Source organism: Ochotona curzoniae, unplaced genomic scaffold (assembly GCF_017591425.1).
Source record: "Ochotona curzoniae isolate NIBS_2020 unplaced genomic scaffold, NIBS_Ocur_1.0 scaffold_3208, whole genome shotgun sequence".
Taxonomy (NCBI): domain Eukaryota; kingdom Metazoa; phylum Chordata; class Mammalia; order Lagomorpha; family Ochotonidae; genus Ochotona; species Ochotona curzoniae.
This window is the reverse complement of record NW_024467106.1, coordinates 44514023-44542002: the sequence shown is the minus strand read 5'-3', so window position 1 is coordinate 44542002 and position 27980 is coordinate 44514023. Positions and strand designations below refer to the sequence as shown.

General features: G+C 36.1%; 1 protein-coding gene across 2 annotated transcripts in view; it reads left to right on the top strand.

Annotated features, from left to right (window-relative positions):
• CNTLN (centlein) overlaps positions 1–27980 on the top strand; it is a 244813-nt gene that overhangs the window by 26674 nt on the left and 190159 nt on the right. For both annotated transcript variants that reach the window (XM_040962776.1, XM_040962775.1), the window contains exon 3: positions 26799–26883. In XM_040962776.1, the coding sequence (XP_040818710.1) occupies positions 26799–26883 (85 nt within the window). The remainder of the gene's footprint in view (positions 1–26798; positions 26884–27980) is intronic.

Genomic DNA, 27980 nt, shown 5'->3' with positions numbered 1-27980 from the left:
TACCAAGATAGTAGCCACAAATGCTGTTGCCATTTTTGGGGGTTCACTTTGCCCATTTTATCAGAATTCCAACCAACACTCATCAATGAAAGATCAATAAATTTAAATAACAATAGCAATATACAACAATAATGCTAATAAAATTAAAGCTCCTAAAAATAAACATGTCTGTGTCTAAAATTTGGTAGATTTCTTGAGCAATCATTGAAAATAGTAAAATAAATGTAATTAATTATTTTTAAGAGTTGTCAGTTTGAATAAAATATAAGCAAAAATACTATTAAAACTGAACATAGGATGCTTGTATCCTCAGGTTGCAAATGACAGTTGATGAAAATTCTGGCCAAAAAACATCAAGTTTCGTGATGTTGGAGTCCAAATAAAATGTCCTAAAGTTCCTTTGTTGGGTTTAAGTAAAAGATTACAAATGCTAGTCTGTTGAAACCTGTCTTCAGGCAGCAAGTTGAATCATGTTTACCATTTATATTCCTAGATGATATGTATACTCTATTTTTCCAGGGAGGGTATCAAATATTTTTTTTTTTTTTTGCATTGATTAGTATGCCTGGGGCATAAGGAAGTCAGAGAAATGAAATGTTAGATAAATTCTGGTACTTGTTTTACTGTTGCGTTAGAAACTGAATGGCTGTAAAATAAGCCTGATTTTTTTCTTTTTACCTTTCAAAGGGTTTCTTCAAAAGTAATAAACTCCTGGGGTTGGCACCATGACTCGGTATGCTAATGCCCCACCTTTAAGTGCTGACATCCATATGGACCTGCTGGTGTCTTGGCTGTTCCACTTCTTATGTCCTAGGAAAGTAGTAGAGGATGCGCAGAGTTTTGGGGTCCATGCGGCCTTGTGGGAAACCTGGAAGAAGCTCCTGGGTGCGGGCTTCGGAGGCTAAGCTCTGGGCACTGGGGCCATTTGAGGAGTGAATCAGTGGAAGGAAGTTCTTTCTCTGTCTCTCCTTCTTTACGCAAATCTTTCAAGTAAGAATAAGTAAAATATTTTTAAAAAATAAGCAAAATAATAAATTTCTAACTAGTTTGTTGTCACATTAATGTTTCTGGGGTATATTGTATATGTTACTTTGGTAAATGGCCCTTCCTTTTAATTATCTACTGCCTCAGATCATCTCATGAAAATTACTTTTAATTACGTGCTGAGTATTTCTCTCTTTTTTTTAAGTTTACTTTTCCTTTTTATTTTCCTGTGATTTGGGGGATTTGCTTGAAATATGGATGATGTACAGAATCTAATCTAAGGGTTCCTCCAAACAGTAAGGTTCCTTAGAGATCAACATGTGAGGGAGATACAAAGCCCCGGGGACAATCTTTTCAATACCTCTCTTGTCTCACGCTGCCACAGTTTTTCTTTCATATTTTTGCTTTTTGAAATTCTTTCTTCAGTTCTCAGAATAATTGGAACCACTTTAAAGATAATTATGTTCACCTTGGACCCTATTTGTATAAATTTGTAATATTTATTTATTTATTTATTTATTAAAGATTTATTTATTTGTATTGCAAAGGCAGATATACAGAGAGGAGACAGAGAGGAAGATCTTCCATTGGATGGTTCACTCCCAAGCAGCCACTATGGCTGGAGCTGAGCCAATTTGAAGACAGGAGCCCAGAGCGTGTTCCAGGTCTCCCATGCAGGTGCAGGGTCCCAAGGCTTTGTATTGTCCTCCACTGCTTTCTCCGGCCACAGGATTGGAAGCAGGGCTGCTGGGATTATTACTGTCTCCCAAATGGGATCCTGGTGCGTTCAAGGTGAGGGCTTGAGTCTACACGCTGGGGCAACCCCGCCTCCCGCCTTTTAAGATTTATTAATTTTTGCGCAAAGTAAGATATACAGTGAAGAGGAGAGACTAAAGCTAAAGATCTATTGCCTGCTGGTTCACTCCCCAAGTGGCCAAAACAGCTGGTGCTAAGCCGATGTGAAGCCAGGAGCCAGGAGCTTCTTCCGGGTATCCCTTGTGAGTGCAGGGTCCCAAGGCTTTTGACCATCCTCTACTGCTTTCCCAGACCACAAGCAGGGAGTTGGATGGGAAGTGGAGCAGCAGAGACACTAACTGGTGCCCATATGGGATCCCAGTGCATGCAAAATGAGCATTTAGCCACTAGGCTATTGTGCCATGCCCTCTATTATTTTTCAGGCAATGTTTTCCACCTTCTGTTAGGGATAGCTTCGCTAAGAAGACATTGAACTCCTGGAGAAAAGTGGTCTTTGAAGAGTCTATGACGTACCATTCCTAATAGTGTTTGCTCAGAGCTTCTCTAGAAAGTTGCCCTCAGTTCATTTCTTTTCCTGTCAAGAGACTCTCACCGCAACAAAATAGGGTATCTGTTGGTCAATATTGGAATTCGTTTTGGTTTTCTTGACTGGGAACATTTATTAACTCTGAAATTTGCAATGTGCTGTTCAAAAATATTTACTGAATATCTGTTCGATTTATGGCAGAAATTGTTCTGGGCTACTTTTGCCAGTATAATGTAGTAGTTTTTGTTCACTTACTGATTTCAGAACTATCATTGTTGACTTCTTTGTCTTTTTCTTGTGATTCATGAATTATAGCATTCATTATCTATTAATCATGGTTATATTCGAGTTTTATTATAATTTTATAAGGTATATTAGGTGCACACTAGCTTATTAAGATACTTTCTGAAATTTTTGAAAATACAATTTAATTAAAGATGGTTAGTTACGGGCTTTTTATAATTGATCTTAGCCAAAAGGCCAAGAAGCAATTTTGGCTTTGTTTTAATGCATGTGTAATATATAAACATTACCACTTTTTCTGCAGCATCTGATCCTAATACTTTCTTTTTTTTAAAAAAAAGACAGATCTCTGTCTTTTGGTTTGTTTCTCAGATTATTGCAAGAACTAGGCTAGGCCAGGCTGAAGCCAGGCCCTCCATCCAACTCTCCCCTGTGGATGTCAGGGGCACAAGGATTTGGGTAATCTGGTCCTGCTTTCTTAGGGGCATGATACAGAGAGCAGGATTAGAAATGAACTGGTGCTGCTATGGGATGCAGGCCTCACAGGTAGCCACTTAACCCATTGCACTTTAATGTTAGCCTCAAACTGGTTAGTTATTAATGCATTATTTTACCTTGACCAATTGCATGATTTCTGACCCCCCCGTATTGCATACATATCAGAAAACTCATGTCATAAAGTAGAAAGTATATAAATATAAAATTGATTACATATTTGAATTTTGGATTTGTTACTTACTAAATTTAATTTTGGGAGTTTACTGACAAGTCTATTAGAGCAGTAGCTGTTACCTGCTTTCTGTATTTTTAATAGGATATAGCTTGAATATATTAAACTCTTTCATAATTTTTAGACACTCTTGAGTTTAAGTGACTGCTGCTTTTCTTCTACCTAATAGATCTTGTGGTAGTTACTGTCCAATCTAATGTTCTCTTATTTCAAAGGTAAGAAAAAGTAAGGCTCATTAGAGAAAATGATCACTCGTGGACCTATTACCTAGCGAAACCTTTGTAATAGCTAACATGTCATTCCCCAGTAGTTTTTATGTGTGTACACAAAGGAATTGTAAAAATTTTGTTCTTTAAAAATCATCAAATTTAACATAGTAAATTTAAAAATGTTAATTCATACTTTAATATTTATTTACAGTTACATATATTTGCCAGTTTTATAGTACTAAAAATACTGATATGAACATACTTCAACCTAAAACTTGGAAATCTTGGGTCAAGGATTGAAACTTTAAAGGAGCGTTTATAGTAAGTAGTTAGCTAGTATAGTATATCAAAATGCTAATTTCATGACATCCTCTCTAGCTTTGCATGGTTTTTCTTATGGATTGTTTCCGTATGCAAAAATGTATAAAGAATTATTAAAAGGTATTCATGTTTTCTATTTAAAGTTGTGGTTTCATTTGCATTGTTTTCCAGACCACATTTTTCCTGCTTGAACTTTGGTTATAAAGGACACAAAAAGAATTATATTCACCAAAGTGTAGTACCAACTTTAAATAAAGATCCTGGCATATATTTTTTTCTTTTTCACATTTACACAAATTGAACACATTTCACTTATTTCATTGTACAAATTTAGGATTATAGAGATACTTGCTAACCTGCTCTGCATTCCCATCCTGAGACTCCACAAACCTTCCTCCTTTCCTTATTTCTCTTTTAATCCTAGTTTTTACAATGGTGTATTTTCATTTCACTTTGCAGTCACAGGCTTAAGAAAGCATTAATAAAAACATCAACACATAACATGCAAGATTTAAAAAACCCTGTTACTCCAGAGTATGAATAGAGGCTGTAAACAGTAACTGAATGTGAGATGTCAATTTCATGTGGATTACATATTTTTCTATTCTGTGTGTTAGTTATGAAAGATCAGGAAAAATATGGTATTTGTCTCTTTGGAACTTGCTTATTTCACTAAGCCTAATTGCATCAATTTATTTGGAGAATGCAAGATTTTGTTATTATTTTTATGATTGAGTATTCCACAGTGAATATATGTACTGTATATTTTTTATTCAGTCTTCAGCATGTGTGATCTGGGTTGATTCCATGTCTTAGTTATTGTGAATTGAGCTGCAATAAACATGGGGATACAGACAACTGTCTCATATGCTGTTTTGATTTTAATTTGGATGAATTCCTAGGAGTGAGATGGCTGAATCATATGGCAGATCCGTTTTCAGATATCTGAAGAATCTCCATGCTATCTGTCCTAATGGTTGTAACAGTATATATTCCTACCAACAGTGGATTAGGATACCTTTTTCCCATATCCTTGCCAGCATTTATTGCTTTGCTTGGTATATTCTTTAAAATGAGTTATAGGTATTTCAGTTTTTGTCACCAGGAAAAAATGCATGGAGAAAATTATCAAAAGTTTAAATTTATTATCATGTATATAAGCATAATCCTAAAGATTAGTCCAGTTGTACCCTGAGAAGACATATTACAGAGCATATTGATGTTAAAGCAAAAAGATAATGTAAAACAATATGGCTGCTATATTGCAAGGGTCTGTAGAATAGACCACAGTCTTGTCTTAGCATTCTTTTTCAGTAACTTTCTTTCATGACAATTACTCATAATCTCAGTAAGTGTTAAGATTCTTTATTTTTTTACCGAACACTTTAGTTGTGTTTTGAATTTCTCTCTTGGTAGTTTCAAGATTTCTGATACATTCTGCCACACCACTTAACCTGCTATTGATCCTAAATAGTATATTTTTCATTCGCATGCTACTCATTTCACATGTAAAAGTTCCATTTGTCTTTTTGAACTTCAATTTCTTTTTATTATGTTAATGTTCTCATTCAAATTCCTAAATATATTTTTAATTTATAAAGCTGCTTCGGGGTCCTTGAATTTCCTAGTTACATTGTCTGAATTATCATTTTTTTTCCAGAGTATGGGTTCTGTTTCTAGTTCACATGGCTGATAATTTTGGATTATTGGCCATTGCTTGTTGATTTTTATTGAATTATATTAAGGGATGTTACAGTGTATTTTTGCCTGAAGTTAAGCTTCTGATGAATGAGTTTGATCTTTTTGGAACTTAGTTTTAAGCTTTGCTGGGTAAGTCTAGAGCATCCTTTCTTCTAGTCTAGAATGAATTTAGTTTCACTATTAAGGCATGACTCTTTTAAGGACTCCAGGTCCTAAGTATTGTGAGTTCTTTCCAATCCAAATAACGGACATGAACTGTTTTCTTCAGTCTTCTCTGACTTCTAGGAATTGTTCACTCTACTGCTTTTTCTTAGCTCCTCTTTTCCCTGGCTGGAAAGTTAACTTAAGATCATATGCATCCAGCAGAGCAACTGTCTTCGGATTATTATTTATTTGAAAGAGAAAGTTATTCTCTCTCTCTCTTATCTACTGGTTCATTTTCCAAAGCCTGCAATACCGCTGGTCGGATTAGTCTGAAGCCAGGAGTCAGAACTCAATCCAGATCTCCCACATGGATGGCAGGCACTCAAGTACTTGAGCCGGCATCTCCTGTTGCCTCCCAAGTACACATAGCAAGAAGCTGGTATTGGAATTGGGAGAAAAGAAGATCTGGCATTCAGATCCAAGCAATCAGCATAAGTGGCATCTTCACTACTGTACCAGACACCTGCCCCTCAGGTAATTTAATATATAAATATATTGTGAGCAGATGGTAACTGAATATTATGCCAAGAAGGGAATTTTTTTATCTTGTCAGTTCTATTTTTATTCACAAGGCTGGTGCTAATTTTCATTAGAGCAGCCGGTATAAAAAAATTCAATGGTATTTGTTGTTGTTACTTTCAGAATTTCAAGTAACTCTTTCACAATGAAGTTGATTGGTACAGGTAATGATGTTTATACCTGGAAATTTTTATAGGTTAAAATTCATGCCAAAACATTTCCAGTTGTAGTAATATGTGAGTTACTATTTCAGCACCTGAGTTATTATATTCTTATGCCTTTTCAATTTTAGACTTGAAGAGGAAGGTATGGACTTAGTGAAATGCTGAGTACAGTATAATAAGAGATTAAAGTTGGGTGAAAATGGAGTCATAATTATAGCAATTAAGAACAACTAGGGAGTTGAGAGACTTTTTAGTAAAGATCTCTATTACTGTAAATGTTTCAATTAATAATTTCACACATTGTAATTCTTAGTCATTAAATGATGGAGTTACTTTCATTATAGATTAACTCAGGGATTCCCAAATGTTCTCTGTTTATGATGCCTTTAGTATCTCAGTAATTTTTTTATGTACCTCAAAGCTAAGAAAAAAACCTAATAGTTTTATTGATTAAGTATTTATGTCCTAATAATGGAGAAGGCATTAAAACAATAGTCACAGTTTAAAATTTTTTATTTTTAACATTGCTTACATAGTTGAGAGGGATGGATTCCCATGTGGGTCTCCACTGAGGGTGGGGAAGGTGGAGGTATAGAGGAAGATAGTTGGGACAAATGTTTTAATTTGTTTTTTTCTTTCTCCTCCATAGGGAGGGAAGGGGCCACTCTGCTGTCAAACAGCACTGGCATCCGGGGATGGATGGATGGTCTTTTGATGACACCTCAAAGAGCCTGATGTGGGAAGAGTGTTCCAAAGGTTTTATTTGAGCGGTTCATAGTTCTGAGAGGTTGTTGGTTTCATTGCTCCAGGGTTGAGAAGATCTTTGAAAGTCAGTAGGCTGCCAAGTCCACCTTAATTAATCCACAGATCTAGGAATATGTTACAAAGCTTAGCCATGAGAGTGATCCATTCTGTTCTGCTTTTCATCCTGTGACAAGGCACTCAGTGTCCTCTGCTGGCCTTGATGAGCTTGCTGTCATGTCCACTGTATGCATCTGGGCAAACTGACCACTGCATCGGTATCTGCAACTAAGGCTTAGTCTTGATGCATGCACTCCAGGGTGGGACAATGTATCTTGTGATTTTTCTCTGTGACCAAGATTTGAATCCAGCCATTTAGTTGGAGGATCCCCCACCTCACCTGGGGTGACCTCAGACTTGACTCCTATGTGCACCAGCCAGTGTATGGTCAGGTTCAGTTTGTCACCTGTATCAGCCCACACAATTACCTGTGGATGCAGCTCCCTGGTCATTTCTGACACCCAACCCCCAGCTCCCTCTGTCATGCAGACTGATAGGTGCTCAGGCCTAGCCAAGCCCAGGCCAGTCCAACTTGTCACAGGTCCAGTCCTTACACAATAGCAGGTACTGAGGACTAGTCTGGGCAATCCCCAGTAATCCCCACTACACTTGCCCCCATCCATGGTTTTCTTTGTGCCAGCGTGTTCTGCCACTTAGCCTGGTCCATCCTGCATCCCATCTGGCTCTCAGCACTCCCCTGGGTGCTGCAGCTTAGCTGAGCCTGCTCTGCCCACCCAGAACCAGCTCACACACATGCCTATGGGTGCTGCCACTTTACCCAGCCCCTTCTCCCACCAGCTCTGGCTCTTGTGCTCACCAGCAGGAGCTGAAACCTAGCAGAGGTGTGCCCACAGTTTCCCTACAAGGAAACTCCAAGCCCAAGATCTTGTGTTTGCCAGGCATACTCTGGTCCAGCCTGACACAACATGTAACCCAGTCCTGGTGCTTGCCTAGCCTGGTTGGCCTAAACCCATTCTGGCTGTTGTGTATGCAGCAGGTGTGGCAATATAGGTATAAATTAAAAGAAAAATCTTTTTAACTCTTAGAATGTGTGGGCCTACTAGACACTTGGTGTCCAGTTGGCCACTTTCAATCTGTTTCACATTGCCTTTGCTCTCCACTTTTTGTGACAGCAGCAGGTAAAAGATAGGAAGATACCATTGAAACGTGAATGATGAAACCATGAATTCTCTCTGTATTGACCTATGCAATATCTAACCGAGGTCAGGTGTTGCTGTGTTCCTCTGAAATATTAAAAATATCCCACAGGGTATTTGTGCATTTACTGTAACACCTGAAGCCCTGGCCCATATTCCATGTAATACGGGAATAACTAATTCACTTCTAATGTTCATCACTGTTTTATGTGGAACTCTGGCATGATTAATGCTCTACTTTTCTGTTTCAAAATAGAGAATCTTTGTCTTTGCTATTTTTATTATGATTTTTCATGATACAGTTTTGTAGATATATTTTGATGAGCATTTCTTAGAAAAAAACCAATGAATAATAGTTAAGGGATAATACATGATTTTTTTCTTAATGGACAATTGCTTAAAGTAAAGGTCTCAGAGAAGTTACTGAGTAAATTGGTTTATTGATAATACAGCATGCAGAGAAATGAGTGACACAAATATTGGGACAGCATTAAACATGATAGAAAACAGTACTGTAAAAGGTGGTAGGAACAAACAAAAATAAAAATCTATGCTGTCATTGGGTTTCATGGTATGAGTTGTCATGTTATGGACTAAAGATGTTGCCAGTGACCCTTAAAGATATCTACCTGTTGCTTACACAGTGCACTAAACTGTACTATCACTCAAAATAATTTTTTTCAAATGATAGGTTTCATAAGGAAATATATTGTGAACTTTTTGGAAAAAATGGCATTTTGGTACAATATTATAAGGATACATTTATAATTCCATGTGTTCAGAATTTTATGCATTTTTAACAACAGTAGTGTTAATCATTCCTATTGATTCTTTATTATGTGTGGTACATATGCTTTTAATGTATTCATTGATTTCTTACAGTAGTCCTGTGAGGTCAATCCTATTATTATTTTTGTTTCAGATAGGCTGGAACTGAGACATGGAAGGATTAAGGAATTTACCTAAGTTCACACTACCAATGAATGGTGTAGTGAGCATCTGAAATTTGACTGTATGGTGCCAGAGCCTGTGTTTTGAACCACTGCCTAAGGGAAGAGTGAGCTTTTACTTGAGTAATAGCACAGGAAGTGCTTGTCAAAGGCAAAAGAAGGCAAGTGGGATCTAGACTCACTGTAAGATCCTAGGCCTATTCAAATATTTCAGTCAGAGGTAGAGTCAGGGAAAAGAAGCTCCAGAGTATACTTTGAGTTTTAAGAGAAAAAATAGCATGGTACTTAGTAGTATTTTATTCCACTTAAGTTCTGATGAAGTCACAAAACTAGGATATGCTTCATGATGGATTTAAGAGCTTGGAAATTACTGTTGAATTACTTGCAGTTTACCACACTTTCCTAGTCATACCAGTGATTTGAGGAGCATGCACAGTCACATTTAATTCATAATATTACTGTAAATGAAAGATATTTGGTATAATGAGATGACACTATGTGGTCTTTTTTCTTTTTAGCATAAACACTTGTTCTTTTTGCTATACTTTTTCCTATCACCAAAAAATACCAAAGCATTTAATAACTATATGGTTTGACTATCTTGAATTTTCTTAGAATCTCTGTATGTTTTAGGAAGTTTTGAGTTCAAACTTAGATAGAATGCATAATTTGTAACCTGAAAGTATTTAATAAATGCATTAAACTAAGTTAACTGAATGTCTGACATGCATTTAGCACTCTGCCCATTGCTTCAGATAGAGGAAGTGAGGGATGGGAACGTTGTAGTAGTTTTCTTGATCCTGGTTTTGCTGATAAGAAAAATCAATCAATGACTAAGAGAGGCCTTTCCTGAACTCTCGTGTTTGATAAAGTTCTCTTACCTGCATTTATTTTCTGTTTCAGCACTTTGTTCAACCGAAACAGTGCTTTTTTCCCCTCTATGGTTAATATTTTGTCTGTTATAGATGAGAATCATATATTTTTTGTTAAACTAGAATTTTAGGAGATTTATGTAAGATCTGTTTTTTTATAAGTAAGTAATGATAGCCTGGAGTTAAACTTGGAAGTTTTATATAGATCTGAGTTTAAATCCTTAGTTATTTATGTGGTTTCTCTAAACTTTCTAGACCTGAATTGACACACTAAACTTTCTAGACCTCAATTGACACACTTTTTTTTTAGCAGATTTTTTATTTGAAAGGTGGGTTTATTGAGAGAGAATGGGAGATGGAGCGTAAGATCTTGCATCTGTTGGTCCACTACCCAAATAATTGCAATGCTGAGTTGAGCCAGCCGAAACAAGGAACCAGGAGCCTTTTCTAGGTATCCCATGCAGGTACAGAGTCTCAGGAACTTGTCCTATCTGCCACTGCCATCCTGGGTCAAAATCAGGGAGCTGGAATGAAAGTGGAACAGCTGGACATGAATCGGCACTCATTACGGATGCTGGTTCTTGCAGGTGGATGATTAGCCTGTTGAACCACTATGCAACCACTTTAACAGAATTTTAAAAAGCGTTTTTTAGAAGGAAGATAAAATATGTACTCAAAATATTTACTTCAAAGGTTACCCAGTAAGAGGTACTCAAAAATTAAAGTGATGGGGCCCGGCGCGGTGGCGCAAGTGGTTAAGGTCCTCGCCCTACACGCCCGGGATCCCATATGGTTTCCGGTTCTAATCCCGGCAGCCCCGCTTCCCATTCAGCTCCCTGCCTGTGGCCTGGGAAAGCAGTCCAGGATGGCCCAAAGCTTTGGGACCCTGCACCCGTGTGGGAGACCCGGAAGAGGCTCCTGGCTTTGGATCGGCATAGCATTGGCCCGTTGCGCTCACTTGGGGAGTGAATCATCGGACGGAAGATCTTCCTCTCTGTCTCTCCTCTCTGTATATCTGCCTTTCCAATGAAAAAAAAAAAAATTAAAGTGATGCTTTCAAAGTTCTCTCATCAGAACTTCGTTAGGATAGATGAGGAATGAGATATTTAATTTTTAAAGTTGAGGACTTACAGAAAAAATAATTTGTTTTTGTGGATGTGTCCATCACTGAACTGTGAATTCATTTCAGGAATTCTTGAGCCTGAGTTGCTTATGATCTCTGTAAGATTATAACTTATCGACATTTAGAAAGTGATTGAGTTATTAGAAAATGATTTAAGGATTTGGCATTATGACTCGATGGCTAAATCCTCACCTTGCAAGTTCCGGAACCCATGTGGGCCCTAGTTTGTATCCCAGCTGCTCCATTTCCCATCCAGCTCCCTGCATAAGGCCTGGGAAAGTAGTGACAATGGCCCAAAACCTTGGACCCTTGTACCCACATGCGAAACCCAGAAGACGCTCCTGGCTCCTGCCTTTGGATTGGCTCAGCTCTGGCCATTGTGGCCATTTGGGGAATGAATCTTCTCTGTAAATATAATTTACCTTTCCAATAAAACTAAATAAATCTTTAAGAAATGTGAGATCATCTGCATTTTAAGTTTCCTAGGTGATTCTAAGATTCACTTTACAGGCAGTCCTATAGAAGAGAATATAAACTACAAAGGTGAATATTACCCCATGTTTATGCATAAAAAATCCCAAGTTCCAATACTTTAATAGTTTTAAAGATTTATAGAGAAAATTTGAGTATCTTTCATCGTAAATTAGTACATAACTCCAACATTTAAGAAGAAGCTGATTTTATTAAGTTTTGTTTTTCTATTTGAAAGGTAGAGATAGAGAAATAAAGAAAGATCTTCCATCTCCTTGTTTACTACTACTCAAATGTCTGCAAGAGCCAACCCTAGACCAAACCAAAGCAAAGTCTGCCTCTCCATTCAGGTTTCCATTTGTGTGTCTGAGGTTCACACAATTGAGCCAACATCTACTGCCTCCCATGGTCTTCACTGGCGGGGAGCTGGAGTCAGGAGCCTGAGCTGGGAATCAAACCCAGGCATGATAGAATTGTTCTGAGTTCAGATACAGGGATTATGGTAATGTTTAGCACATAGTGTATTGTTTTCGTCATTTCATGTTGCATTTTTGATTACTTTCTAGTTTTTTTAAGTTGAATCTTGAGAACAGTTACTATTATCTAGTCTTCCAAAGGTATATCCCTTTGTTTTCTGGTGTTATATTGTTCTTTAATATTGAATTTTATTTGGAATTTATTTATCCTAAAATAGTATCTATTGCATTTGAATTTGAAAACTTAAGAAATCTATATAAATGTCTAACTGCAGACATTGGGGTTTAACCAACAATAATATTTACATTTTTCATGTTTTTAGGGGACTTCAGAAAGTTTATGAAATATACAGGTTATGAAAAAGTATGCATGCATTTCAAATTTTTTGGTGCTACATTAAGTATACCTTTCAGTTCAATTTCTTTAGTGAACTTTTTTGTGTTTTTATACATATTATATGTATAAACATATATTTACATATATAGATTTTTTATTTTCCTGTTTTATAATTACTACCTATTTCTATAAATTTAAGGGTATAGCTTGCTTTCTTGTTTAATATTTCATCCTTTGAACTAGAATTTTTGTAATTTTTTTGTATATGCCTGATTTTTTTCCTTCTCTTCTTTTTCCTATTTTCTTCCTTCCCCATCACTTCCTTTCTTTTCCTTTTTTCTGTGGATAGGGGAACTTAATTCTGGAAATAGAAGTTATAAAAGAGAAAAATAGGCAATATGATTGTTATTTTTGTTTATTTATGTGTTTATTAATTTTTATGCGTGGGGTATCCTTGAACTACTTGTGTTTCAAGATTAACCTTAAAGATGAAAGATTATCATACATTTATGTTTAAAGTTTAGATTTCTAATCATACTTTTGCTGTCAGGGTATATTATATACTCTCACCACTGGTTAAATTTCCCTCTTACTCTAGTCCACTCCTAAACACATGGGTTGCACAGCTGCTCTATGGTTGTACATTATCCCATGTGTATATAGCAAACACAGCCTGCACAGGGGTTGCATTTTAGAGCATTGGAAGTAGCATAGCTGGTTGGAGACCCCAGAAGTGTAGCTGCCAGAATTTTGCCATCTGGCAGCAGTGTTGTTAGGCAGTCCTAACCAAGACACAAATCTGTTCTTTTTTTTTTTTTCCTGTGAGTTTTTCCTCTTATAACAGCCGTGAATACCCAGGCAGAGGTATGGATGGGTGGTCTTGGGAACTCAGAGAAGGCTGTTTGATTAGAACCACTCTACTGTTCTTGGTGAGAGAACATGAAGTAAAAAAAAAATGAAGAAATGTATTTGAGCTTTTAGAAGCTCAAAATACATCCAAGAAGCTCGAAAAATAATCTTAACTTTTAAGAAGACATTTAAATTAAAATACTGTGGGATTATTGTAGAGTATTGTTATTTAAAAATCAGCATTTCTATACATGGAGAGGATAATACAGAAGCAAGCTGAATTCCTAAAGCGAGAACAGTTGTGAGTGTCTCCTTTGGTGTAAGCTTATTTCTGATTTCATTAAAAATTCCCAAAACAGTGAGCATAAGTCAACATTCCATGGAGAAGGAAGTATTATGCAGTTTGCATGTGTGCATATCTGCATATTGGAGCACAAAATATTGACATGATAATTGCAGTCAAGCCTGAATGAACAGTGGCCTGTGGGAATTCAGCTGGTGTTGTACCAACTGGATGGCTGCTCAGGACACAGTTTGAAATGCAAGGTGCAAGTTAGCACTTTATTCAGCACAGGCAGGCATCATTTAAAAATCCTCAGGGGCGGCCCTGGTGATGTGCAGATGTTAAAACAGTCTGTTCTCAAGTGCTCATATTTTTGAACAGCGTAAAAGATAGCTAGATTCTAGATTTAAAATATTTGCAGAATTATTAGATATATACAATATTTTCCAACATTTTAATGAATGTTTACATAATAAAATTTGAATAAATGCAGAAATATATGTAAATGCAGTTAAGTAGAAATATAAAAAATGATAGGCACTTAATTTCTGCTTATAAAGTGGAAAAGGCTATGTTATGTATTTCAAACTTTGTATATTTGGAAATATTGTTGAATAAGACTGTCTGATACTGTTTTGTTATGTTGAGATAAAGGTGTTATATCCTATTATTTATTTTATGCTTAAAGCATTCATGAATATGCTATAATTTAGATTGAGACTTAGATGTTGTGCCCCAGTCTTAACCTCCATTGTAGTCTGCACAGACCTGCTTATGGGGAAAAAACTAATTTTTAATGGATGAGGCTGATTCCTCTAGTGCAAATTTTTGCTTTCAGATATAGTTATAAATATTATTTCTTTAAAAACAAAATATAATTGTACATTTTGAATTACATAATCAAGGCTGAGTTCTGCATAAAAGTAAAATCAATTTATTAAGTTTACATGAATTTTAAAAATATTTTATACTAAAGTTTTTATGAATTAAGAACCAATAATTTATTTTTGTTCAGTGTCCAGGTGTTTTTTTGTCTCAGTAGTTATTATTACTGTGAAGTAATGTGCATTCTTCAGTATTTTTCTAGCTCCTTTAAAAATGTTATTATGGCTAAATTATTCATAAATAGGCATTCTAGTAATTCATTTAAAATCTTTAAAATAGAGTTATAAAATTATTTTTGAGTAAAAGAATAAGTTATGATTATAATAAATTGTCATTTCCCTCAATTTCCTTTTTTATTTTATTAATTTAGATTTGAAGTATTTATTAGAAATTGAAAATGTCTCAAGTAAAAGTTAATCATATTTATGAAATCTATATTTTAACAGATACTATAATCAAATGAAATGTTAGTCCAATAGCTTTATTTTTGTTTTAACTATTTATTAAGAAAAATCAACTTCATTATATTTTGGTTTTTTATTTTCTTTGTTTTTCAATTCAGATCTCTATCAATTCCTCATTTATAGTTAAATGTTTCTTTTATACTCTAATATTTCATTTTGACATCTCATTAAAAATGGGCTCACACCCAGAAATTATGATGCTGTCATATGATATAATATATGACATGATCTGCAATAAAGTAAAATTTTGTGTTCTCAATTTAGAATAATTGCTCGTATTTCTGTATTTAGAAAAATGGGGAAAAACTAGCATAGTAATTCATGTGGTTAAGTACAGCAATGGTGAATGTATAAATGGGTAGTACTCTTGGGAAAAGTGATTGGAGCTTTAAACTTGCATGTACTTGACAGCCTCTCTTTACTTCATTTTTCATCCTAAAGAAGTCTGCAAATATTCTTAGCTCACATCATTATTGCACATCAGTGGTTCTAATTAGCTAAACAGGAGTTTGTTTCAGTCATTGATCATCATCAGCTTCTTGACAGTGCTTTTTTTCTCCTCTAGGAACTTTTTTTAATGTCTTAAAAGAAAATAAAATATGTACTAATTGAATCAACCAGATAGAGGAGTGATGTGTTAAACTTGAAACAATCATCTTCCATTTATTGCTTTCAAATATAAAAACGCTGCATTCATATTGTGTTTTTTCTCATGGGAATGCTTTTGTATTATGAAAATATCAGGTATCTTATACCACCAGGAGGAGCTGCTGGCCAAATCTCCATGTAGGTTTTGACTTGGGGTATTTTTCCAGGTTCACAAGTCTAAGTCATGAACTTTGGAGTTTTTAAAGTATAAAATAAAATGTGATATTTTATGTTTGATTTATGATCTTATGTTAGAAGTTTTATATCATTTTGAGAAGTATGTCACCTCTTGTTATTCCAGTAATTCTCAGACTTTGTGTGCATTGGAATCTTGGGAGATGTGTGTTAGCCTAGATATTCTAAGCAGGTACAAAAATACATTTAAAAAAAATCAATTCATTTAAGCCATGTTTTTTGCAGTATAGTACTGAATGCTAGAAAATTCAAGAGTAGGGTCCTGTAAGGATTCTTTTGCCAATGATTGTCTCATAACATGAGAGAGAGGGAGGGAGGGAGGAAGGAGAGTTTTCTAGTGTCTCTTTTCATATGGGAGCTAATCTCAAGAGAGTCCTCATGAAGTAGTGACCTCCAAGTGCTTTTACCTTCACATGCCATCAGTAGGGAATGGGCTTCCGCCTATGTGTTTTGAGGGACACACACACACACATATAATGATGAATCTATATATCACACATACATATATATGTATATCATAAGTATAGCCTCATTATGTATAAAAGGCTGCCCCACTCCAATCCCTGGCTTCAGAGTTGTTGGCTAGAATTCACTGAGACTTGGCATTTCTAATTTAGGTGTCTCTAGAACCACTGGTTAAGCTGTGATTGAATTTATAGATCCATTCAGAAAAATTATTCTTGTATCCAGATAATTCAGAAGCTGTAATGATATTTTTGGTTTTGATTTTTTGTGCCAGTAGAATTAATTTTGGCACTAATTGAGATTATAAGCTCATTACATAAAAGTAAATTGGGAAGCCAACAGCTCTGTAAATTACCTAATTCTTGGAAAGTTAACAATAGATTTATGACGCATGGGCATTTTGCCATAGCATATTAAGCCATCATTTGGCACACACATGCATATTTGGAATCCCAGCTATTCCACTTCTAGTCTAGCTTCCTGCTATTTTACCTATTTCTGCCACCTATCTGGGAGAGGTAGATCGAATTCCAAGCTCCTGGCTTTAGCCTGTTCTAATCCTGGCTATTTTGGAAATCTGGGGAATAAACTGGTTGATACACTATCTTGATCTCGCTTTCTCTTTATGTTACTATCTCATTTTCACTTTCTCCCTCTCCCTTCCTCCTGTCTTTTCTCCCTCTATTTCTGTAACTCTTTCTAATTAATTAATTAATTAATTAATTAATTAATTACTTTCCAAATATGTATTTCCGTTACATCCAGGAAGGACTTTACAGAAGGATTTTATGACTGAGTGTTACGTTGACTGAGTCAGTCTTTGTGTTTGATAAACCCCAGTGTGCATTGCCTTTTGGATCGTAGTTGTTGTTTTCCTGATATACCTATCATAAATAAATTTGCTACTCTCTTGTGATACTTTTAAATTAAAAATTCAAGTGGTAATTTGTGATTATATTAGTGACAAATGATGGGTAAAGGCTTATATTTTTAGCAAAATAATGTATTAATCAGTGAAAATATTAAAACAAATATGGCATTGATAAGCAATGACAAGATATAAAAAAAGCATTGATTTGTGAAAGAAACAAGTTTGAAAGATGTAGGTGAAGAAAGTGAGTTTTAATTATGAAATATGTTGTTAGTGTGTAATACTTTGAAAATAAGAGAAATAAAGGTAGGATAAAGTGTGTGTTTTGAGTAAGTATTCAAAATATATAAAGCTCTGAAAATTTTGTAGGATGGTAGAGTTAGAAGATAAGTTGAGGTTTGGTATTTAGCCAGGCAGTCATGATTGCACGTGGAAGTACCTGGATCTCATGCTCACCTCTGTCTTACACAAAAGCCCTGATTCATGACAGTGATTTCATATTAATTTGTTAGCACCGAGTTCAAATCATTCTTCCTGCTGTTGGGTAGTTATTTTGTATGTGTGTGTGTGTGTGTAGGCCCACATACTATCCAGGTATCCTAGAACATTCAAGTCTTCCTCCTTTTTTATGAATATCCATCTATTCTTTTTTACTTTATTATTATTATTATTATATTTTTATGGTACAGTTCCATAGGCCCTGGGATTTCCCTTACCTCCACAAATTCCCTTCCCCCAACTGAGTTCCCCTATATTATTAATATAGTATAGTTCATCATAAATAGTCATATATTAATCATTGCGGACATGGACAATGACAAAGAATCTAGCATCCTGTTTTCAAGATAAATTTAACAGTTTCATTGGGAGTCCATATTTGATCTGGAATTAGAGATGATAACTACATTTTATCCTCACATCTGGATATGATAGTCTCCATTACACAGTTACTATACATCCCCTTAAATGAAAAGCCACAATACAAAATCAACAACAGGAAAAAAACTTGATTTGGCTCTAGAAGGCAGACTGGGCTGTGAAATCCACCCTGTTCCTGCAGTGCCTGTTTGGGATATGCTGCTGTCTCTCTACTCCATGTCAAACCAAACAGACCAACAGAACCAGCAGTTCTTTGTCTGGGTTCGTCTCCTGAGCTACTGGTGAATGCCTCTTCCACCTTGTTGCTGGAGGAGTTCCTGCTGCCAGTGCAGTTCAGATTGCCACTGGCTGAATGCCACTGGAGTATCAGTCACTGCAGCACAACACCGCTGCGTCCTCTGCTTTCCTGGGCCTGTTAGTCTCCAGTTATCCCTCTGCTGCTGTTCTGTCCTCTCCTGTTTCCTGGAACGTGCCCTTTCTGCTTCACACTGGCTATTGTTTCTCTGCTTAAATGTGTCCTTACCCTATTCCGCCATCTTGATTCTCCCCAGTCTTCCTCTTTTTTAAACTCCCTACACTCTTCCTATTCTCACTTTTAGCTGATGGATATTGTTACCCCTAGCAAAGAACCCAAAACTCTTGGAAGAGAGCTTTTACGCTTCCCTGTAACCACAACTGCCAACATGTGTGGTATTTGAGTTTATTGAACATCCGTGCTCTCTTTTTTCCTTTGAAGAACTGTTTATACTCACATCGAAGACCTAACAGACCTTGTGTGTGAATAGCTCACTGAGTCAACATGGCCGCTATGCAATTCACTTTCACTTCTGTGTCATCAGTAATTCTTGCTGTCCTGTGTCATTCCTGTCGGCAAATACATATGCTCTTTTAGTCCCAGCTTTTATATTGTCATGTCGAAAGAAATGTCATTCAATATTATTGCTGCTGAACTGCTCTATTTCACTGTTCTTTTGCATAGCAAATTTCCACAGTAAAAGCTCCCCTTCAGATTTTACTAAAGTAGTAAAGGTAGCATTTACTAAATCCATTATCTGCCATTCTGTCTTAAATACATTTGCAGTTAGGCTCTTATATCCACCATCATTCTAAAATAATTCTTGTCAAGATCTTATGTGAACTTAAATTAATATTATGGTATCCAGTGGTCATTTCTGTGTCTTAATTTTTAACATACTGGCAGTGTTTGGCATGGTTGGTTATTTCATTCTTCTGGAGTTGTGTTACTCATTTGCCTTTCTTTTAATTCTTTCCTGACATTGGCTTATCCTTCTTTGTGTCATTTAAAGTTTTGTTTGCATCTTACTGTACTACAAATATTGGAATGTTCCGAGACTTAAACCTTAGGCTTCTTTATCAAAAATCACTTCACTCCCTAGGTGATCCTGTACGCTTTATGGATGAAGTATATTTAGGTGACTTTTAAAATTGTGTCTCTAGCACTAACTTTTGAATGGTTTCATACCTCTTTATGCAGTTGGTGCTTCTCTTGTATATTGGTTACACATCATGAAGTTTACATGTCCAGATCCCAAAATCTAAAGCATTCACTGATCTTTTCTTCCGTACCTAAGACACTGGCTAGTCCATCCTTCTGCTGTCCCGGCAGAAACCTTGGAGGCACTTCTTTTTTCTTGTTTCTATGTATTGTATTTAGTCCCTGCAGAAATCATATAAGCCGAATATCTCCAAAACATGTAGAGGCTTGTCACTTCTTAACAGCCCTACACTTAACCTGTCTTCTCCAATGTACCTTTATTTTTTTACCTGAGATATTGTGATTGCTTCATGACTGGTCATTTTGCTTTTACCCTTGACGCTTAAGGCCTATTGTCAACTCATCAGCTACTTTGATACTTTTCAAATATTCATTTTAATATGTTACTAAACTGTCTTTTGTTCCATTTTTCTGAAACTCAAATTCAAATTTCACAGGGCCTAGAAGGTCTTAAATTAATCCATCTTAATTGTTCTGTTTTCCATTACGGGCCATGATTTGTCGACTTAAACTGTAACAACATTGATTTTTTTTACCTTTTTCTGAGTATACCAGCTATGATAATGCCCCCATCTCAATTTTACTTTATATAGTTTTACTTACTTACCCTAATATTCACTTAGCCATTATTAAAATATATTTTACGAGTATTCTGTTGTATTATTAGTTATTGGTAATCTCTCTTGGTCTCTAATGCATACATTAAAATTATCTTAGCCATGTATGTATAACAGAAGGTATGGTATGTATAGAGCAGTTCTAAGTGTGCACTCAAGGTCTTGAAATACATTCCCGTGGTAAAGGAAGACTTCCACATGCTCTTTTCTTGGTGTCTTTATGTTTTCTCTTTGTCACATGGCATAGAATACTCCTCCGTGACATGACATGACTGTCACTTCCTTCCTTAGGAGCTCGACTCACATACTAGCTTCAAGAGTCCTTTGTAACCCAAACTGTGTAAAATAGCAACAATTTTCCTTTCTGTCTGCCTTCTCCAAAGTTAGGCATCCCTTTCTTTATTATCCTTACTTATTGTTCTTATTGTAGCTCTTTGGCAAATAATGCATTCATGTCCCGCTTTTATTTCCATATCTGCATACTAAATTGTTTATTAAATGAAGACAGTCATTGGTTTTTTTCTGTTAACTGCAGTGTACTTGTTCTCTGGAGCAATTTTGGTCATATCACATAATCAGTAGATACTTGTTCAGTAAATGATGCGTTGATGAGTTAGATGTAATGTTTCTTTTTATTCTGTTGAGTATTCTTTTTTTTAAGATTTATTTATTTTTATTACAAACTCAGATATACACAGAGGAGGAGAGATGGAGAGGATCTTCCGTCTGAGGATTCACTCCCCAGGTGACTGCAACGGCCGGTGTTGCGCTGATCTGAAGCCAGGAGCCAGGAACCTGCTCCATGTCTCCCACATGGGTGCAGGGTCCCAAGGCTTTGGGCTGTCCTGGACTGCTTTCCCAGGCTGTGAACAGGGAGCTGGATGGGAAGTGGAGTTGCCAGGATTAGAACTGGTGTCCATATGGGATTCTGGTGTGTTCAAGGCGAGGACTTTAGCTGCTAGGTCATTGCGCTGGGCCCGAGTGTTCTTTCAATATGTATAATCATAAAACATCTTATGAATTCATCTCCACAGAGTGTTAGTTAATATTTCATCCAACTTTTACTACTTCTCGAAGGTTTTAGACATATGTTAGAATTTCCAATATCTCAATTATGTTTCAATGTTTGAGGCTGTGTTTTGGATGAGTCCCCGATAACCATGCTTCATTTCATTATTTTTCTTGTCTCATTTTGAGCTTAACCTTTTGGGTTACTTTTTAATTTAGTAATGGAACTTTTTTCTTTTTTTTTTATTACAAAGTCAGATATACAGAGAGAAGGAGAGAGAGAGAGGAAGATCTCCGATCCAATGATTCACTTCCCAAGTGACCACAACGGCCGGTGCTGTGCCGATCTGAAGTCAGGAACCAGGAACCTCTTCCGGATCTCCCACACAGGTGCAGGGTCCCAAAGCTTTGGGCCATCCTGGACTGCTTTCCCAGGCCACAAGCAGGGAGCTGGATGGGAAGTGGAGCTGCAGGATTAGAACTGGCGCCCATATGGGATCCTGGCGCTTTCAAGGCGAGCACCTTAGCCGCTAGGCCACGCTGCTCGGCCCATGGCACTTTTTGTTTTTCAAAGCTTATTTATTTAAAAGAGTTAGAAAGAGAGGTGGAGACAGAGAGGGAGAGGGAGAAATAGAAAGATCTTCCTTCTTCTGGTTTACACTCCAGTTGGCCACAAAATCCAGGGCTTGGCAAACTGGATGCCAGGAGCTAAGAGCTTCATTCTGGCCTCCCCTGTGGTGGCAGGGATGCAAACACTTGGGTTGTTTTCACTTCTATCCCCAGGCCATTAGAATGGAGCTAAATTGGAAATGAATCATGTGGCACTTGAGTCTGGCACTTGAATTGGTACTACGACACAATGTCTAACTCAATTTTTTTTATTTTTAATATTTTTCGTAGATTTTTTTATGCCCACCTTTTCCTGTTTTTATTGTTTGTGATGTTAGTCATTGTTTTTCTTTTTAGTCTTTAAATACCTTCATTTGCCTAAAGTTTTCTTCAGTGTGGTATTTGTATTTCGTCTGCAGGATTACTTTATTCTGTGAGAGAGTGCCATTGTAAATGTTTTCATGTGTTTATAGATTTTATTGTGGTCACATCTGGAGAGGGAGAGTTGCAAATTGTTATTCTTCTTGCCTCCATTTGGTGTTTTTTCTTGTGTAATATCTTTTTGTTTCTAGAAATTTTATGGTTGTCACTAAATTGTGATCTTCGCCCTAGACTATTTCTTTGAAATGGGTTTTTTATTGGTAGCTTGGGACTGTCAGCCAACAGTGATATAGGTGATTTGTTATACTGTACTTGGTGAATTAGTTGCCTGGTGTTTGGGCTTAGTTTCTGATTGGAGTGTTGTTACTGAGAAGTTTTTGCTCTTCTAGACACTCATGTAGGCCTTAGTTCCAAATAAAGGTGGGCCGAAGTTTTTCTAACCTTTCATGATCTGCAAGTCTCCCTCCAGTGTTAGTTTCAGAATGTGAACCTGGTTCTTAGGTTCAAAGTTGAACCTGGCTCTGTTTCTGTACATTGAGCAAGGCACATTTGTTTCTTATTGTTCCCAGAAACAAGCTTCTTTCCACTTCACCCTGCAGCTGTATATCTAGATGAGAGCAAACAGTAGCTTCACTTCTGTTTATAGCTTTGTATTTCTGTTTAGTTTGTGATCTCATAGATTAGCTTCATCTTTTCAGTGTATTTATGCTACTATCATACATTTAGAAAATAGAATACTGCAGCATGTTTTTTTTAAGGTTTAATATTTATTTGGAAGACAAAATTAGAGATTGTGTTTGTATGTGTTAGAGAGAGAAAGAGTGAGAGAGAGAGAGGATATGAACATGAGAGGGAGACTCTGCCATGCACTGATTCACTCTGCATGAGCCAGGACTGGACCAGGCTGAATCCAGGATTGAGGATCTTCTTCAAGGTCTTTCACATGGCTGGCAGGGACAGAAGCACTTGGGCCATCTTATGCTGCTTTCCCAGATGCATTATCAGGGAGCTGGATTGGAATTTTGGCAATGGGAGCCTGACCCAGGTCTTATTTTGGATGCCAGCATTGCAGGTAGTGATGTAATCAACCATGCCTTGATGCCAGCATATAAAAGATTTTATTATTGACCAATTTTAATTTATTTGAAAAGCAAAGAGACAGGGAAAATGGGACAGAGGCAGACAGAGATCTCCTATCCATTGGTTCATTTGCTAAAGGTCAATAGCAGTGAGGGCCAGGCTAGACTGAAGCCTGCAACTTGGGCCTGTTCTGCCATGTGAGTGTCAGGAATGTAAACACTTGAGACATCACCTTCTGCTTTTCAGATGTGTGTGAATAGGAGGTTGCACTTAAAAGGGTATCCAAACGTTGAAACCGGCCATTTTGATAGAGGATGCTGAGCTGTATCTCAAGTAGTTTCTTGACTGCTACACCAATTGCTTGTCTTAGCGTGGAGTTCTATGTTAACTTATTAGACGTCTAGCTGAAGTATTTGTTTTTGTAAGCTACTGTAACTCTTCATTGTATCTCTTCTTTTTTTTTATTTGCTATTATTATTATCATGATAAGTTCCATTGGCTCTGGGATTTCCCTTACCTTCCCCCCAGATCCCCTCCCCCGACTGAGTTCCCCTGTATTATTAATATAGTATAGTTCTTCATAAACAGTCCTGAGTACATCATTGAAGGCATGTGCAGTGACAGAGTCCAGCAGCCTATTGTCAAGACATAGTAAACAGTTTCATTGGGAGTCCATATTTGATCTGGAAGTGGAGACACATACTGCATTGTATCCTCACATCTGGATATGATAGTCTCCATTACACAGTTGCTATACATCTCCTTAAATGAAAAGCCACAAAAACAAAATCAACAACAGGAAGAAAAAAAATTTACAACACCATGAAGTTAAATAACATGCTACTGAATGACAAATGTGTCACTGAAGAAATGAAAAACGTTACTTAAAGATGTTCTCTTGACAGAGAAAGGAATAGTACCCACCAAAACCAAAGGGAAATGTGAAGGACATCCCAGTAAAATAACAACAGAAGACTAAATTGATGAATAACCCACTGCTAACATGACAGTACCAAATTACTCCTTCTTTATGTTAACCCTGGGCTTAAACTCATCAAACATCATAGATTAGTAGACTGGATTAAAGAAACAAACCCATCTATTTGTTGCCTACAGGAGACACATCTCACTAACAGAGATCAGCAGGAACTACATCTCATGGATTTTGATGTTTTAGTTTTTAGTTTCATTTTCTCAGAACACTTTTTTTCTCATTAAATTCTTCACTGACTCATATACAGTGGCATCGTTTTCTTGAAGAAAGTTCTTGATTTCTACCCCCTACCCCCTATATCTCATCTAACCTGGTGGTGTGTATTTCTAGCTGGTGACCGTTCTGACATCCCGTGTTGCCTTCTGGGGTGTTTGTTGCCTTTCACATGCTCCAAATTTCCTTTCCTTTTTTTCCTCTTCTCATCTCATATCTTCTCTTTCCTTCCCTTCTCTTCTTTTCTTTTGTCTCTCCTCTCCTTCTCTTTCACCTTCTCCCTCTCCTCTCCTCTTCCTTCCCTCCCTTTTTTCCTTCCTCCGTCCTCTTTCTTTCCTTCTTTCTTCCTTCCTTCCTTCCTTCCTTCCTTCCTTCCTTCCTTTCTTTCTTTCTTTCTTTCTTTCTTTCTTTCTTTCTTTCTTTCTTTCTTTCTTTCTTTCTTTCTTTTTTCCTTCCTTCCTTCCTTCCTTCTTTTTTCGTTCTTTCGTTCTTTGTTTCTTTCTATTTAATCATATATTTTAATGGGAAAGGCAGATATACAGAAAGGAGGAGATACAGACAAAAAAAAAGTCTTACATCTGCTGGTTCACTTCTTAGATAGCCATAATGCCAGAGCTGATTCAATCTGGTGTCAGGAACCTCTTCTGGGTCTCCCACATGGGTGTTGGGACCCAAAGCTTTGGGCCATTCTTGACTGCTTCCCCACACCACAGGCAAGGAGCAGGGAGCTGGATGGGAAGTGAAGCAACAGACACACGAATTGGCACTCATAGGATCCTGGTTCATGCAAGTCAAGGATTTAGCCACTAGGCTATCATGCCAGGCCCCCCTTTCATTCCTTTCTATAAATTTCTTGGTTAATGAGTAATGTAGGCCAAAATTCTTGTTTGTATTACTAATTTTTAAGGTTTTTTAAATTTTGTTTTTAAATATGAATCATTGTGGTGTGGCGTGGCTTGCTAGTCTTCTGCCTGACATGCTGGTATCCCATAAGGGCACCAGATCATGTCCAGGGTACTCCACTTCCAATCCAGTTTCCTGGCAAGCATTGGAAGGTGGCTCAAATCCTAGAGCTCCTGTACTCATATGGGAGACACAGAAGGAGCTCCACGTTTCCAGCTTCCAACCAACCCAACTCTAGCTGTTGTGGTTATTTGGGGAGTGAACCCATGGATGGAAGATTTGTCTCTTTGTGTTTCCCTCCCCCGCCTCTCTTTACAACTCTAACTTCCCAATAAACAAATCTTAAAAAAAAATCAGTCCTCATATCCCTACATCCTTACAATGTAGTATGTATCTCTACTTCCAAGTTAAAGTGGATTCTCAATGAAACTGTTAAATGCATTTTGACAATTGGATGCCATTGTCCACAGCTGCAATGTCAGGATACACTTAAATAGCAGAATGATTGACTTATGAGTGCTTATGAAGGCCCATACAGTTATAATAATATAGGGGAAACCAATAGGGGGAGAGAAATATAAAGGTGTAAGGGAAATCTCAAAGCCTATGAAATTTTATCATTAAAATTTTTTTATAAAATTTAAAAATATTTAAAAACAAGAAAGAAAAATCAATCCATGTGCAGTAACTGTCCCTTCATTTTAAATATTGATTAACCATGTCAGCCTGATTCTGTAATCTATTTAGACTTCCAGTCCTTTCTTTGTTTTTTTGCTTTTCCTTTTCAACGTCACATTTGTTTGTGTCTAGAAAATACTCATTTTAATCTTGAGATGTTTTTGAGATCTGTTGCAAAAGAATGATGGTATACATTTTATAACCCTCATTTGTTTATTTAGTGGTACTTTGAGTGACTAGGAATGTAAGAAGGTGTCAGAAACTTTAAGCCGTGTGATCTGGATTATCAGTAAATCTCTGGCCCTTCCTTTTGAGACTCTGATTTTAAAAATGGTAGTAGTTTATCCTTAATATAATTGTGTGTATATAAAATGCTTGTATTACCACTAGCATATTTACTTGTTTTAAAAGTGGTGACATTATGATTATTGCAAACAGTGTTAAATAAAACCATGTTTTATGTATTTCTTATCATATATCTAAATCTGGAAACTAAACTGTCCTTTAGTATGAAGTTATCTTGGTTGTCAGCACTTTTAAGTGGCTGTCATTTGCCATATGGTTCAGATTAATTCTGAAAGGGCTGTCAGCTCAAGATGATTTAATTTTCTAGGCTCATGTTTTAAAGTGATATTCATTTATCAAGAGGAACAATTTAAAGGATTGACTGCCAGTTTTGACTAATGAACTCTCAATATGTATTTTTTTGTTGCTAGAGAAAAACAGAAATCTGAAGCTAAGGATAGAAAAGTTCTAGAAATTCTTCAAGTCAAAGATGCTAAAATACAAGAACTGGAGCAGGTTAGTATTATGACAAAATATTAAAAATGTTTACAGGTAGTATTTCAGGTAGTAGATCTTTAAAATTATTTTAAGGTAGCTTTGTTCAAATATGTTTTTTCATAGTGTTACAGTTACTATGTTGAAGCATTACTCTCCTGAAATCACTGTTGTCATTTCTTTCTTCATTACCTTGCTTGGCTGCTGGCCTATTATTTGTTGTCTGAACTAAACCTATGGTATTTATATATTGAAATCTCTTAAGGTAATGTTATATTATTAGTACCAGTTACAGGCAATAACTACTTGTTTTGTTTAATGTTTTCTTTTATTATTTTATTTATTATTATTATTATTTTATTTATTTATTTATTTTGTTTTATTCAATCATTGTCCGTTTCAGAAACTCAAAAATTTTCGAATAATTTTATATATAGGAAAACTTGACTGGAATGATTCTATTGAGGTTTTTAAATGCTGTAATTCTATGTTTTATGTATTACCAGGAAATTACAAAATTTTATGTAAGTATTGGTAATCAATTGTATATATGAAATTATACATGTGTAAAATGGTGTTTGCTCGTACAATCAGGATGTTATCATTTAAAAATGCATGTGATCTTTACTTCCAGGGCTCATTATTATGACATAAATTTCCTAAGAATAGAAGTTAAAAACTTTTATGTCTTATGTCACATATGATATTGAAATTAATTTTATATCTAATTTTGTTATGGACTAAATTAAGTATAGTTTTGTTATTTTTTTCTGTATTAAATGGAGGTAACATTGGACAGTTCTATGTCTTTTGAATAATTGTTTCTAATCAGTTTGTTGGTAATGGGAACCTTAAATTTGATTGTTATTATAAATCTGTAACTACTAAAGGACTGAAAGTTGATAATAAGCTAAATCATATTTATTTATGTTTTCAATTCAACTGAATTCTTTCTAAAATGGAATATAATTTGCAATGTACATTTTGAAATTTATACAAACTCCAAAATTGTTTGGAATAATAATAATATTTTAATCAGTTTATTTTTTAAAAGGCAGTTTAATCTGCCATCTGAGTATAAAAAATATTCAATACATTCTAAGATAGAGAAAAGTTAT